Genomic DNA, 13916 nt, shown 5'->3' on the forward strand with positions numbered 1-13916 from the left:
TTTGGTTGCGAGGGTCGAGTCATAGCTCCAGGCCCCGCCTCTTCAGTTGGCCGGTGTGTGTGTGTGTGTGTGTGTGTACTCACCTATTTGTGGTTGCAGGGGTCGAGTCACAGCTCCTGGCCCCGCCTCTTCGCTGATTGCTACTAGGTCCTCTCTCTCCCTGCCCCATGAGCTCTATCATACCTCGCCTTAAAACTATGTATGGTTCCTGCCTCCACCACATCACTTTCTAGGCTATTCCATGGCCTGACTACTCTATGACTGAAGAAATACTTCCTAACATCCCTTTGATTCATCTGAGTCTTCAACTTCCAATTGTGACCTCTTGTGTCTGTGTCCCATCTCTGGAACATCCCGTCTTTGTCCACCTCGTCTATTCCGCGCAGTATTTTATATGTCGTTATCATGTCTCCCCTGACCCTCCTGGCCTCCAGTGTCGTCAGGCCGATTTCCCTCAACCTTTCTTCATAGGACAATCCCCGTAGCTCTGGGACTAGTCTTGTTGCAAACCTTTGCACTTTCTCTAATTTCTTGACGTGCTTGACTAGGTGTGGATTCCAAACTGGTGCTGCATACTCCAGTATGGGCCTGACGTAGATGGTGTACAGAGTCTTAAACGAATCCTTACTGAGGTATCGGAACGCTATCCGTAGGTTTGCCAGGCGCCCGTATGCTGCAGCAGTTATCTGATTGATGTGCGCCTCAGGAGATATGCTCGGTGTTATACTCACCCCCAGATCTTTTTCCTTGAGTGAGGTTTGCAGTCTTTGGCCATCTAAACTATATTGTGTCTGCGGTCTTCTTTGCCCTTCCCCAATCTTCATGACTTTGCATTTGGCAGGGTTAATTTCAAGGAGCCAGTTGCTGGACCAGGCTTGTAGCCTGTCCAGGTCTCTTTGTAGTCTTGCCTGATCCTCGTCCGATTCGATTCTTCTCATTAACTTCACATCATCTGCAAACAAGGACACTTCTGAGTCTATCCCTTCCGTTATGTCGTTCACGTATACCAAGAACAGCACAGGTCCTAGGACTGACCCCTGTGGAACCCCGCTTGTCACAGGCGCCCACTCTGACACCTCGTCGCGTACCATGACTCGTTGTTGCCTCAATGTCACATATTCTCTGATCCATTGCAGTGCCTTTCCTGTTATGTGTGCCTGGTCCTCTAGCTTTTGCAGTAACCTCTTGTGAGGAACTGTGTCGAAGGCCTTCTTGCAGTCCAAAAATACGCAGTTGATCCAACCCTCTCTCTCTTGTCTTACTTCTGTCACCTTGTCATAAAACTCTAGTAGGTTTGTGACACAGGATTTTCCTTCCCTGAAACCGTGCTGGTTGTCAATTATACACTTGTTTCTTTCCAGGTGCCCCACCACTCTCCTCCTGATGATCTTCTCCATGACCTTGCATACTATACACGTTAGTGATAGAGGTCTGTAGTTTAGTGCCTCATGTCTGTCTCCCTTTTTAAAAATTGGGACTACATTTGCCATTTTCCATACCTCAGGGAGTTGCCCAGTTTCAAATGATGTGTTGAAGATCTTCGTTAATGGCTCACACAATATCTCTGCTCCCTCTTTAAGGACCCATGGAGAGATGTTGTCTGGTCCCACCGCCTTTGAGGTGTCAAGTTCGCATAGCAGCTTCTTCACCTCCTCCTTGGTTATATGTACCTCATCCAGCACTTGCTGGTGTGCCCCCCTGTTCTGATTTCTTGGAGTCCTACTGGTTTCCACTGTAAATACCCCTTTAAATCTTGTGTTGAGCTCCTGACATACCTCTCGGTCGTTTCTTGTGAATTCCCCATCACCCTTCCTCAGTCTGATTACCTGGTCCTTGACTGTTGTTTTCCTCCTGATGTGGCTGTACAACAGCTTCGGGTCAGTCTTTACTTTTGATGCTATGTCATTTTCATATTGTCTCTGAGCCTCCCTTCTTATCTGTGCATATTCGTTTCTGGCTCTTCGGCTGATTTCTTTATTTTCCTGAGTTCTCTGTCTTCTGTACCTTTTCCATTCTCTAGTACACCTAGTTTTTGCCTCCCTACACCTTTGGGTGAACCAAGGACTCGTTCTGTTGTTCCCATTATTTCTGTTTCCCTTGGGAACAAACCTCTCCTCTGCCTCCTTGCATTTTGTTGCTACATAGTCTATCATTTCTTGTACTTGTTTTCCTGTCAGTTCCCTCTCCCACTGAATGTCTTGAAGGAAGTTCCTCATGCCTGAGTAGTTCCCCCTTTTGTAGTTTGGTTTTTCCCAGCCTATTCCTGCTACTCTCTCCACTTGGAGCTCAACTATGTAGTCGAAGCACAGAACCACATGATCACTAGCTCCCAGGGGCCTTTCATACATGATACCCTCGATGTCCGAACTACTCATGGTGAATACAAGGTCCAACCTTGCTGGTTCATCTTCTCCTCTCTCTCTGGTAGTGTCTCTAACATGTTGATGCATGAGGTTCTCCAGTACCACATCCATCATCTTGGCTCTCCATGTTTCGGGACCCCCATGGGGCTCCAGGTTTTCCCAGTCAATCTCCTTGTGATTGAAATCACCCATAACTAGTAACTTTGCTCCCCCCATGTGTGCTCTCCTGGCCACCTCGGCTAGTGTGTCGATCATTGCTCTGTTGCTCTCATCGTATTCTTCTCTTGGCCTCCTGCAGTTCTGTGGCAATATATCTTAAGAAGTGCTTTCAAGTTTATACAGAAAGTGCAGTTTAGGGCATCACACGAAGTGTCAGGATCTTGGAGATCAATGGTTTAAAACACCAATATTATGGACAAATAAACAAATGCAGTATAATGTGATACTTTATTGACTACGTTTCTCCCATAGAGTGAGCTTTATCAAGTCATAAATAGATTAGTTTGGGACTTGATAAAGACCACTGTGTGGGCGAAACGTTGTCATACTGGAGTATACAGCGCCAGCAGGAAAAATCCACCTGAATACTCACTCATATAAACTAGAACATATCCAGTGTTTAGCATTGAGACTGATGATAGAACTTAGGAGGACTGGACACTAGGAGAGACTTAAGGAACTTAAATTAATAAAACTAGAAGAGAGAAGTACCAAACAGACGTGATTGTTACATACAAGTTCACAGGTGATTAAACAGTAGATTGAGGCTGTTTGAGATGACAGGATCAAAGAGGCTGTTAGTGCCCGTGTGAACTTCATTTCAGTCTAATGATGGCAAGTGTGTGGAATGCACTATTTAAAGATGAGATGGAGGCAGTCACTATACACAGCTTAAAGAAAGGATATGACCGGGCCTGGAGATAAGAAATAGGTGAAAGAGGTCGATAAGAGTTATGAGACAGGACCAGGAACAATAAATAGACAATAGTTAACATAATTCAGTTGACAACGCTCTCGCCTCATACACTGAGTATCCACGGTTTAATCCTCAGTATTGGTGGAAACGTTGGGCATGTTTCCTTACTCCTTCTGTCTCTGTCTGCTCACTTAGCAGCAAGTAGCACCTGAGTGTTAGTGGACTGGTGTGGGTGGCATCCTGGGGGACAAAATTGAAGGACCACAATGGAAAAAAGATAGATTGTCCTCGATGACGCACTGACTTTCCTGACTTTCAGAACAAATTTGATTTAATCTTATCTTTTAAACACACACACACACACACACACACACACACACACACACACACACACAGGGGAGACATGCTAACGACGTATAAAATACTGCGAGGAATTGACAAGGTGGACTAAGACAGGATGTTCCAGCGATGGGACACAGAAACAAGGGGTCACAATTGGAAGTTGAAGACCCCTAAGAGTCAAAGGGATGTTAGGAAGTATTTATTCAGTCTTAGTCAGGAAGTGGAATAGCCTAGAATGCTACGTAGTGGAGGCAGGAACCATACATAGTTTCAAGACGAGGTTTGATAAAGCTCATGGAGCAGGGAGAGAGAGAACCTAGTAGCAAACAGTGAAGAGGTGGGGCCAGGAGCTATGAATCGACCCCTGCAACCACAAATAGGAGAGTACAAATGAGTGAGTACACACACACAGGGATACTCACCACCTCCTACGTCAACACAGACGTAGTATCTGGTACAATCAGTGGGATCCCTCACAAAGAAACCACTTTCAACACCTGCGCAGCTTGGAGCACATATCTGCAGGCTAGACTTCACCTGTAATTACAAGAGAAATAAGAACATAAGAACATAAGAAAGGAGGAACACTGCAGCAGGCCTGTTGGCCCATACTAGGCAGGTCCTTTACAATTTATCCCACTAACAAACATTTGACCAACCCAATTTTCAATGGCACCCAAGAAACAAGCTCCGATGTGCAAGTCCCACTCAAATCCAACCCCTCCCACTCATGTACTTATCCAACCTAAATTTGAAACTACCTAAAGTCCTAGCCTCAATAACCCAACTAGGTAGACTGTTCCACTCATCAACTACCCTATTTCCAAACCAATACTTTCCTATGTCCTTTCTAAATCTAAACTTATCTAATTTAAATCCATTACTGCGGGTTCTCTCTTGGAGAGATATCCTCAAGACCTTGTTAATATCCCCTTTATTAATACCTATCTTCCACTTATACACTTCAATCAGGTCTCCCCTCATTCTTCGTCTAACAAGTGAACGTAACTTAAGAGTCTTCAATCTTTCTTCATAAGGGAGATTTCTAATGCTATGTATTAATTTAGTCATCCTACGCTGAATGTTTTCTAACGAATTTATGTCCATTCTGTAATATGGAGACCAGAATTGAGCTGCATAATCTAGGTGAGGCCTTACTAATGATGTATAAAGCTGCAGTATGACCTCTGGACTTCTGTTGCTTACACTTCTTGATATAAATCCCAGTAATCTATTTGCCTTATTACGTACGCTTAGGCATTGCTGTCTTGGTTTAAGGTTGCTGCTTACCATAACCCCCAAGTCCTTTTCGCAATCTGTATGGCTAAGTTCTACATTATTTAACTTATAAGTGCTAGGGTTATGGACACTCCTGAGCTTCAGAACCTTGCATTTATCTACATTGAACTGCATCTGCCACTTTTCTGACCAAGAATAGAGCTTGTTTAAATCCTCCTGAAGTTCCATAACATCTACGTTTGAATCAATTATCCTACCCATCTTTGTGTCATCGGCGAATTTGCTCATATCACTAGTAATTCCCTCATCAAGATCATTGATATATATTATAAACAACAACGGGCCCAAGACTGATCCCTGTGGAACGCCACTTGTTACAGATCCCCACTCGGATTTAACCCCATTTATGGACACTCTCTGCTTCCTGTCAGTGAGCCATGACTCGATCCACGAGAGCACTTTTCCCCCAATGCCATGAGCTGCCACTTTCTTTAACAGTCTATGGTGCGGAACTCTATCAAAAGACTTACTAAAATCTAAGTAAATAATATCAAATTCTTTATCGTGGTCAACAGCCTCAAAAGCTTTACTGAAGAAAGTTAATAAATTAGTTAGACAAGACCGGCCTCTTGTGAATCCATGCTGAGTATCATTAATCAAGCTATGCTTATCGAGATGGCTTCTTATAATCTCAGCTATAATTGACTCTAGTAATTTGCCTACAATTGAGGTCAGGCTTGGTGGAAATAAATGGTATAAAATACCGACACAATGGCAATATAAACACAAATGCAGTATAATGTGATCCTTTATTGACAACGTTTCGCCCACACAGTGGGCTTTTTCAAGTCACAAACAGAACTACCTGGGGTGGAAGGAACGCGAGTATTTATAGTCCGGCTGAGGTCAGGTGAAGAATGCTGCATCTGATGATGTACCGAGTTGGGTTGTAGAGTCTAAAAACTTGGGTAGCTTGGAAAGGAGACTGGACAAGTTTGTGAGCAGACCTCACAAACTTGTCCAGTCTCCTTTCCAAGCTACCCAAGTTTTTAGACTCTACAACCCAACTCGGTACATCATCAGATGCAGCATTCTTCACCTGACCTCAGCCGGACTATAAATACTCGCGTTCCTTCCACCCCAGGTAGTTCTGTTTGTGACTTGAAAAAGCCCACTGTGTGGGCGAAACGTAGTCAATAAAGGATCACATTATACTGCATTTGTGTTTATATTGCCATGAGGTCAGGCTTATTGGGCGGTAATTTGACGGTAACGACTTGTCCACTGTTTTAAAAATAGGAATTACATTAGCCATCTTCCACATATCAGACACTACACCTGTTTGAAGAGATAAATTATAAATATTAGTTAATGGTTCACAGAGTTCCATTTTGCATTCCTTAAGAACCCTTGAAAAAAACTCATCAGGACCCGGCGACTTATTTTGCTTCAGTTGGTCTATCTGCTTCACAACCATTTCACTAGTGACTGTGATGTTACATAATTTATCTTCTAGCCCACTATACAAATTAATTACTGGAATATTGTTACTGTCTTCCTGTGTAAAAACTGAGATAAAATAATTATTTAAAATCGAGCACATTTCATTCTCTTTGTCAGTAAGGTGCCCATAGTTATTTTTAAGGGGACCTATCTTATCTCTAACTTTTGTTCTATAGACCTGGAAAAAACTTTTTGGGTTAGTTTTAGAATCCCTAGCAACTTTAATTTCATAGTTCCTTTTAGCTTTTCTTATCCTCCTTTTAATGTCCCTCTTAATGTCAATATACTGATTCGTAAGATGACCCTCACCTCTTTTGATACGCCTATAAATTCCTTTCTTATGCCCTAGTAGATATTTGAGTCTATTATTCATTCATTTTGGATCATTTCTATTTGATCTAATTTCTTTATATGGGATAAACGTTCTTTGAGCAGCATGTATAGTGTTCAGAAAACTGTCATATTGATAGCTCTCTTCGTTACCCCAGTCAACAGATGATAAGTGTTCTCTAAGCCCATCGTAATCTGCTAAGCGAAAATCTGGGACTGTTACTGAGTTATCGCTACTATCATACTTCCATTCAATGCTAAATGTAATTGATTTGTGGTCGCTAGCACCCAGTTCCTCTGAAATTTCTAAATTATTAACAAGGGATTCATTGTTTGCCATAACAAGGTCAAGCAGGTTATTTCCCCTTGTAGGTTCTGTCACAAACTGCTTCAAAAAACAATCCTGAACTACTTCTAAGAAGTCGTATGATTCTAAATTCCCAGTCAAGAAATTCCAATCAATATGACTAAAGTTGAAGTCTCCTAGAATTACTACATTATCGTGCCTTGTGGCCTTAACAATTTCCTCCCATAGTAGTCTCCCTTGGTCCCTATCTAAGTTTGGGGGACGGTATATCACTCCTAAAATCAGTTTTTCATGCCCCTCTGAAAATTCTATCCAAACAGACTCTGTATAAGAACATAAGAACATAAGAAAGGAGGAACACTGCAGCAGGCCTGCTGGCCCATACTAGGCAGGTCCTTTACAATTCATCCCACTAACAAACATTTGACCTACCCAATTTTCAATGCTACCCAAGAAATAAGCTCTGATGTGCAAGTCCCACTCAAATCCAACCCATCCCACTCATGTATTTATCCAACCTATATTTGAAACTACCCAAAGTCCTAGCCTCAATAACCCAACTAGGTAGACTGTTCCACTCATCTACTACCCTATTTCCAAACCAATACTTTCCTATGTCCTTTCTAAATCTAAACTTATCTAATTTAAATCCATTACTGCGGGTTCTCTCTTGGAGAGATATCCTCAAGACCTTGTTAATATCCCCTTTATTAATACCTATCTTCCACTTATACACTTCGATCAGGTCTCCCCTCATTCTTCGTCTAACAAGTTAATGTAACTTAAGAGTCTTCAATCTTTCTTCATAAGGAAGATTTCTAATGCTATGTATTAATTTAGTCATCCTATGCTGAATGTTTTCTAACGAATTTATGTCCATTCTGTAATATGGAGACAAGAATTGAGCTGCATAATCTAGGTGAGGCCTTACTAATGATGTATAAAGCTGCAGTATGACCTCTGGACTTCTGTTGCTTACACTTCTTGATATAAATCCCAGTAATCTATTTGCCTTATTACGTACGCTTAGGCATTGCTGTCTTGGTTTAAGGTTGCTGCTTACCATAACCCCCAAGTCCTTTTCGCAATCTGTATGGTTAAGTTCTACATTATTTAACTTATAAGTGCTAGGGTTATGGACACTCCCGAGCTTCAGAACCTTGCATTTATCTACATTGAACTGCATCTGCCACTTTTCTGACCAAGAGTAGAGTTTGTCTAAATCCTCCTGAAGTTCCCTAACATCTACGTTTGAATCAATTATCCTACCTATCTTCGTGTCATCGGCGAATTTGCTCATATCACTAGTAATTCCTTCATCAAGATCATTGATATATATTATAAACAACAACGGGCCCAAGACTGATCCCTGTGGAACGCCACTTGTTACTGATCCCCACTCGGATTTAACCCCATTTATGGACACTCTTTGCTTCCTGTCTGTGAGCCATGATTCGATCCACGAGAGCACCCTTCCCCCAATGCCATGAGCTGCTACTTTCTTCAACAGTCTTTGGTGCGGAACTCTATCAAATGCCTTACTAAAATCTAAGTAAATAATATCAAATTCTTTATCGTGGTCAACAGCCTCAAAAGCTTTACTGAAGAAAGTCAATAAATTAGTTAGACAAGACCGGCCTCTTGTGAATCCATGCTGAGTATCATTAATCAAGCTATGCTTATCGAGATGGCTTCTTATAATCTCAGCTATAATTGACTCTAGTAATTTGCCTACAATTGAGGTCAGGCTTATTGGGCGGTAATTTGACGGTAACGACTTGTCCCCTGTTTTAAAAATAGGAATTACATTAGCCGTCTTCCACATATCAGACACTGCACCTGTTTGAAGAGATAAATTAAAAATATTAGTTAATGGTTCACAGACTTCCATTTTGCATTCCTTTAGAACCCTTGAAAAAACCTCATCAGGACCCGGTGACTTATTTTGCTTCAGTCTGTCTATCTGCTTCACAACCATTTCACTAGTGACTGTGATGTTACATAATTTATCTTCTTCTGATCCACTATAAAAATTAATTACCGGAATATTATTAGTGTCTTCCTGTGTAAAAACCGAGAGAAAATAATTATTTAAAATCGAGCACATTTCATTCTCTTTGTCAGTAAGATGCCCATAGTTATTTTTAAGGGGACCTATCTTATCTCTGACTTTTGTTCTATAGACCTGGAAAAAACTTTTTGGGTTAGTTTTAGAATCCCTAGCAACTTTAATTTCATAGTCCCTTTTAGCTTTTCTTATCCCCTTTTTAATGTCCCTCTTAATGTCAATATACTGATTCATAAGATGACCCTCGCCTCTTTTGATACGCCTATAAATTCCTTTCTTATGCCCTAGTAGATATTTCAGCCTATTATTCATCCATTTTGGGTCATTTCTATTTGATCTAATTTCCTTATAAGGGATAAACGTTTTTTGAGCAGCATGTATTGTGTTCAGAAAACTGTCATATTGATAGCTCTCTTCGTTACCCCAGTCAACAGATGATAAGTGTTCTCTAAGCCCATCGTAATCTGCTAAGCGATAATCTGGGACTGTTACTGAGTTATCCCTACTATCATACTTCCATTCAATTCTACATGTAATTGATTTGTGGTCGCTAGCACCCAGTTCCTCTGAAACTTCTAAATTATTAACAAGGGATTCATTGTTTGCCAGAACTAAGTCAAGCAGGTTATTACCCCTTGTAGGTTCTGTCACAAACTGCTTCAAAAAACAATCCTGAACTACTTCTAAGAAATCGTATGATTCTAAATTCCCAGTCAAGAAATTCCAATCAATATGACTAAAGTTAAAGTCTCCTAGAATTACTACATTATCGTGCCTTGTGGCCCTAAAAATTTCCTCCCATAGTAGTCTCCCCTGGTCCCAATCTAAATTTGGGGGACGGTATATCACACCTAAAATTAATTTTTCATGCCCCTCTGAAAATTCTATCCAAACAGACTCTGTATGTGTTACTTCAGACTTAATACCCGTTTTTATGCAACAGTTCAAGCGATCTCGGACATACAATGCCACCCCACCCCCCTTCCCGATACTTCTATCTACTTGGAACAATTTAAAACCCTGAATGTGACATTCTGCAGGCATGTCCCGACTTTTTGAATTAAACCACGTCTCAGTAATGGCAAATACATCTATGTTACCTGCACTAGCAACTAGTCTCAACTCGTCCATCTTATTCCTAGCACTGCAACTATTTGTGTAATAAATATTTAATGACCCTCCTATCTCTTTACCCTTCCTGCTCCTTTCTGTTATTCCACTAAACCTATTACTGTCATTGTCAATTAGTGCCACTGGCTTTTCAATATGCTCCTCATTTTGCCTATTACTAGTTCTCCTAGTACTCATGTTACTACCCTGCGACTTCACAGTTTTCCCGCCAAAACCCATACCACTAACTATTCCTAGTTTAAAGACCTAACAGCTCCCTCCACTGCATTGGCCAGTGCTCCCACACCACACCTAGACAAGTGAACCCCATCCCTGGCATACATGTCATTTCTGCCATAGAAGAGGTCCCAGTTGTCAATGAATGTTACCGCATTTTCCTTACAGTATTTGTCCAGCCAGCAATTGACACCAATTGCTCTGGACAACCATTCATTTCCAACTCCTCTCCTTGGCAAAATGCCACATATGACAGGTTTCCCACCCTTCTTCCTAATTATCTCTATTGCTGACCAATACCTGCTAATCAGGTCCTCACTCCTACGTCTGCCAACATCGTTGCCTCCAGCACTGAGACAGATAATAGGATTGCTCCCATTACCTCTCATGATGTCATCCAGACGGCTAACAATATCCTTCATCCCAGCCCCAGGAAAACACACTCTCTGCCTCCTACTCCTATCCTTCAAACAGAATGCCCTATCCATGTACCTAATCTGACTATCCCCAACAACAACAATGTTTTTACCTTCCTTGGCGTCGTCCGTAGTGATGCTCCGAGTAGTCGACTCAAATTCGCCAGGTAGCATTACACCACTTGTAGAATTCGTCATGACGTTCTCGATGGTCTTCGTTGGGGTTTCTAGGGATGTCTCACTCACGTCTGCCAATGCTTCCTTGGTGCTCGTTGTGGCATTCCCAGTAGAACACTCACATTCGTCAGGTAGCACCGAGAATGAGTTGGAAGTTTCCACGGCAGTCTTCTGGTTTCTCGTTGTTTCTGCCTCTCCAACCGTTTTCTTAATCTTCAGCTTGGTTCCATGTTGCCCGACCACTGACCAAGCTCCCCTCTTAACCTGGGGACTCACAACAGGAGGATTACTACGAATCCTCTTGTTCTCCTCCGTTAATTGCCGTATCTCCAGTTTAGCAACTCTGAGTTCTTCTCTCAGCTGCTGGTAAAGCTGCTCAAGAGAGGGCATCCTGGTTCAGATTCACAGAGAGCACACAAACAGGTCTTCACAGAGCTAAGTACACGTCTCCACCTTCGGAAGAAATGACACGTCTCCACCCGTTTTTATGCAACAGTTCAAGCGATCTCGGACATACAATGCCACCCCACCCCCCTTCCCGATACTTCTATCTACTTGGAACAATTTAAAGCCCTGAATATGACATTCCGCAGGCATGTCCCGACTTTTTGAATTAACCCACGTCTCAGTTAAGGCAAATACATCAATGTTACCTGCACTAGCAACTAATCTCAACTCGTCCATCTCATTCCTAGCACTACGGCAATTAGCATAATAAACATTGAAAGACTCTCCTTTCTCTTTACCCTTCCTGCTCATTTCTGTTTTTCTACTAAACCTATTACTGTCCTTATCACCCAAAGTCCCTGGCTTTTCAATATCTACCTCGTTCTGCTTATTACTAGTTCCCCTAGAACTCGTAATATTACTACACTGGGACTTCACTGTTTTCCTGCCAAAACCCATACCACTAACTATCCCTAGTTTAAAGTCCTAACTGCTCCCTCCACTGCAGTTGCCAGTGCTACCACCCCAGACCTAGATAAGTGAACCCCTTCCCTGGCATACATGTCATTTCTGCCATAGAAGAGGTCCCAGTTGTCAATGAATGTTACCGCATTTTCCTTACAGTATTTGTCCAGCCAGCAATTGACACCAATTGCCCTGGACAACCATTCATTTCCATCTCCTCTCCTCGGCAAAATACCACATATGACAGGGTTCCCACCCTTACTCCTAATTATTTCTATTGCTGACCTATACCTGCTAATCAGGTCCTCACTCCTACGTCTGCCAACATCGTTGCCTCCAGCACTGAGACAGATAATAGGATTGCTCCCATTACCTCTCATGATGTCGTCCAGACGGCTAACAATATCCTCCATCCCAGCCCCAGGAAAGCAAACTCTCTGTCTCCTACTCCTGTCCTTCAAGCAGAACGCCCTATCCATATACCTAACTTGGCTATCCCCAACAACAACAATATTCTTACCTTCTTTAATGTTTATCGTCGTGACGTTCCCAGTAATTGACTCACATTCGTCGGGTAGCACTGAGAATGTATTAGATGTTTCCACAACAGTTTCCACGGCAGTCTCTTTCTTCTTCATCGTTTCTACCTTTCCATTCGTCTTCTTGATTGTCAACTTCGTTCCCTGCTGTCCAGCCACTGACCAGTTTCCCTTCTTGACCTGAGGACTCAAAACAGGAGGACTACTACGAATCTTCTTGTTTTGCTCGGTCAGTCGCCGAATCTCCATCTTCGCCATCCTCAATTTTTCCTTAAGCTGTTGGCAAAGTTGCTCGATGGAGGGCATCTTGCTTCAATTCGTAGAGAGCGCGCAAACAGGTCTTCACAGAGCTAAGTACACGTCACCACTGAGCTAAGTACACGTCACCACTGAGCTAAGTAAACGTCACCACTGAGCTAAGTACACGTCACCACTGAGCTAAGTACATGTCACCACTGAGCTAAGTACTCGTCACCACTGAGCTAAGTACACGTCACCACTGAACTAAGTACACGTCACCACTGAGCTAAGTACACGTCACCTTCACATATTAGGCGTTAGAGAGTAATTCTCATAGTACAAGTCCAAGTCCAACTTGCGTGTAGTCCCATCTTGCTACATACAATAATGTGCGTATTATCTACACAATACTACGACACACTGGACAAGCAACTGTCCATCACTTCCAATCAATATACTGCCCTACCCTCACTCTGCACAGTGATGTAGGCAACCCCCCCCCCCCCTTGAATACCTTATCCATCATTCACTACTACCTTGAAGGAACATGAGTACTATATGAATAGTGTATAGTCCTGGAGATACCTGGAGAGAGTTCCGGGGGTCAACGCCCCCGCGGCCCGGTCTGTGACCAGGCCTCCTTAGGTCAGTGTCCCAGGATGCGACCCACACCAGTCGACTAACACCCAGGTACCCATTTTACTGATGGGGAACATAGACAACAGGTTGAAAGAAACACGTCCAGTGTTTCTACTCTGGCTGGGAATCGAACCCAGGCCCTCACCGTGTGAAGCGAGAGCGTTAACCACCAGACCACCAGAGCCCATGACACACAAAAAACTGGCCAGCTCCACAGGTGCTAGCACCCTTGGTCCATACATTATTCACTCACGCATCACTCATCCAACACACACACAAACATTTGTTGTCATCCATTACCAGGGAGGCGACCCTGTTTTCACCCATGACTTCCCTACCCCAGCAACACTTTCCAATCGTACCCTCCCCTCCCTTGTATATTACAAGTCTAATAAAACCTGTAACGGAAGTTGCCTATATCCCTCTGAAAAATCCCTCACCCACCTCCTCCCATAAATTTCCTTATTTCTACATACCGTTTTATAGAACGTTACCGCTAACACCCTCCTCTTCACCTCACTAACCCGTTTCCCCCCGCAATCCCCACACTATATATATATAATCTGCCATAATGTACC

General features: G+C 42.7%; 1 protein-coding gene across 1 annotated transcript in view; it reads right to left on the reverse strand.

The window, feature by feature from the left end:
• Positions 1-13916, reverse strand: part of LOC128703123 (uncharacterized) — a 42784-nt gene that overhangs the window by 17133 nt on the left and 11735 nt on the right. The window contains exon 2 of the mRNA XM_070103454.1: positions 4044-4158. Coding sequence (XP_069959555.1) covers positions 4044-4158 — 115 coding nt within the window. The remainder of the gene's footprint in view (positions 1-4043; positions 4159-13916) is intronic.

The sequence above is a fragment of the Cherax quadricarinatus genome, chromosome 85 (genome assembly GCF_038502225.1).
Source record: "Cherax quadricarinatus isolate ZL_2023a chromosome 85, ASM3850222v1, whole genome shotgun sequence".
In the NCBI taxonomy this organism is placed as follows: Eukaryota; Metazoa; Arthropoda; class Malacostraca; order Decapoda; family Parastacidae; genus Cherax; species Cherax quadricarinatus.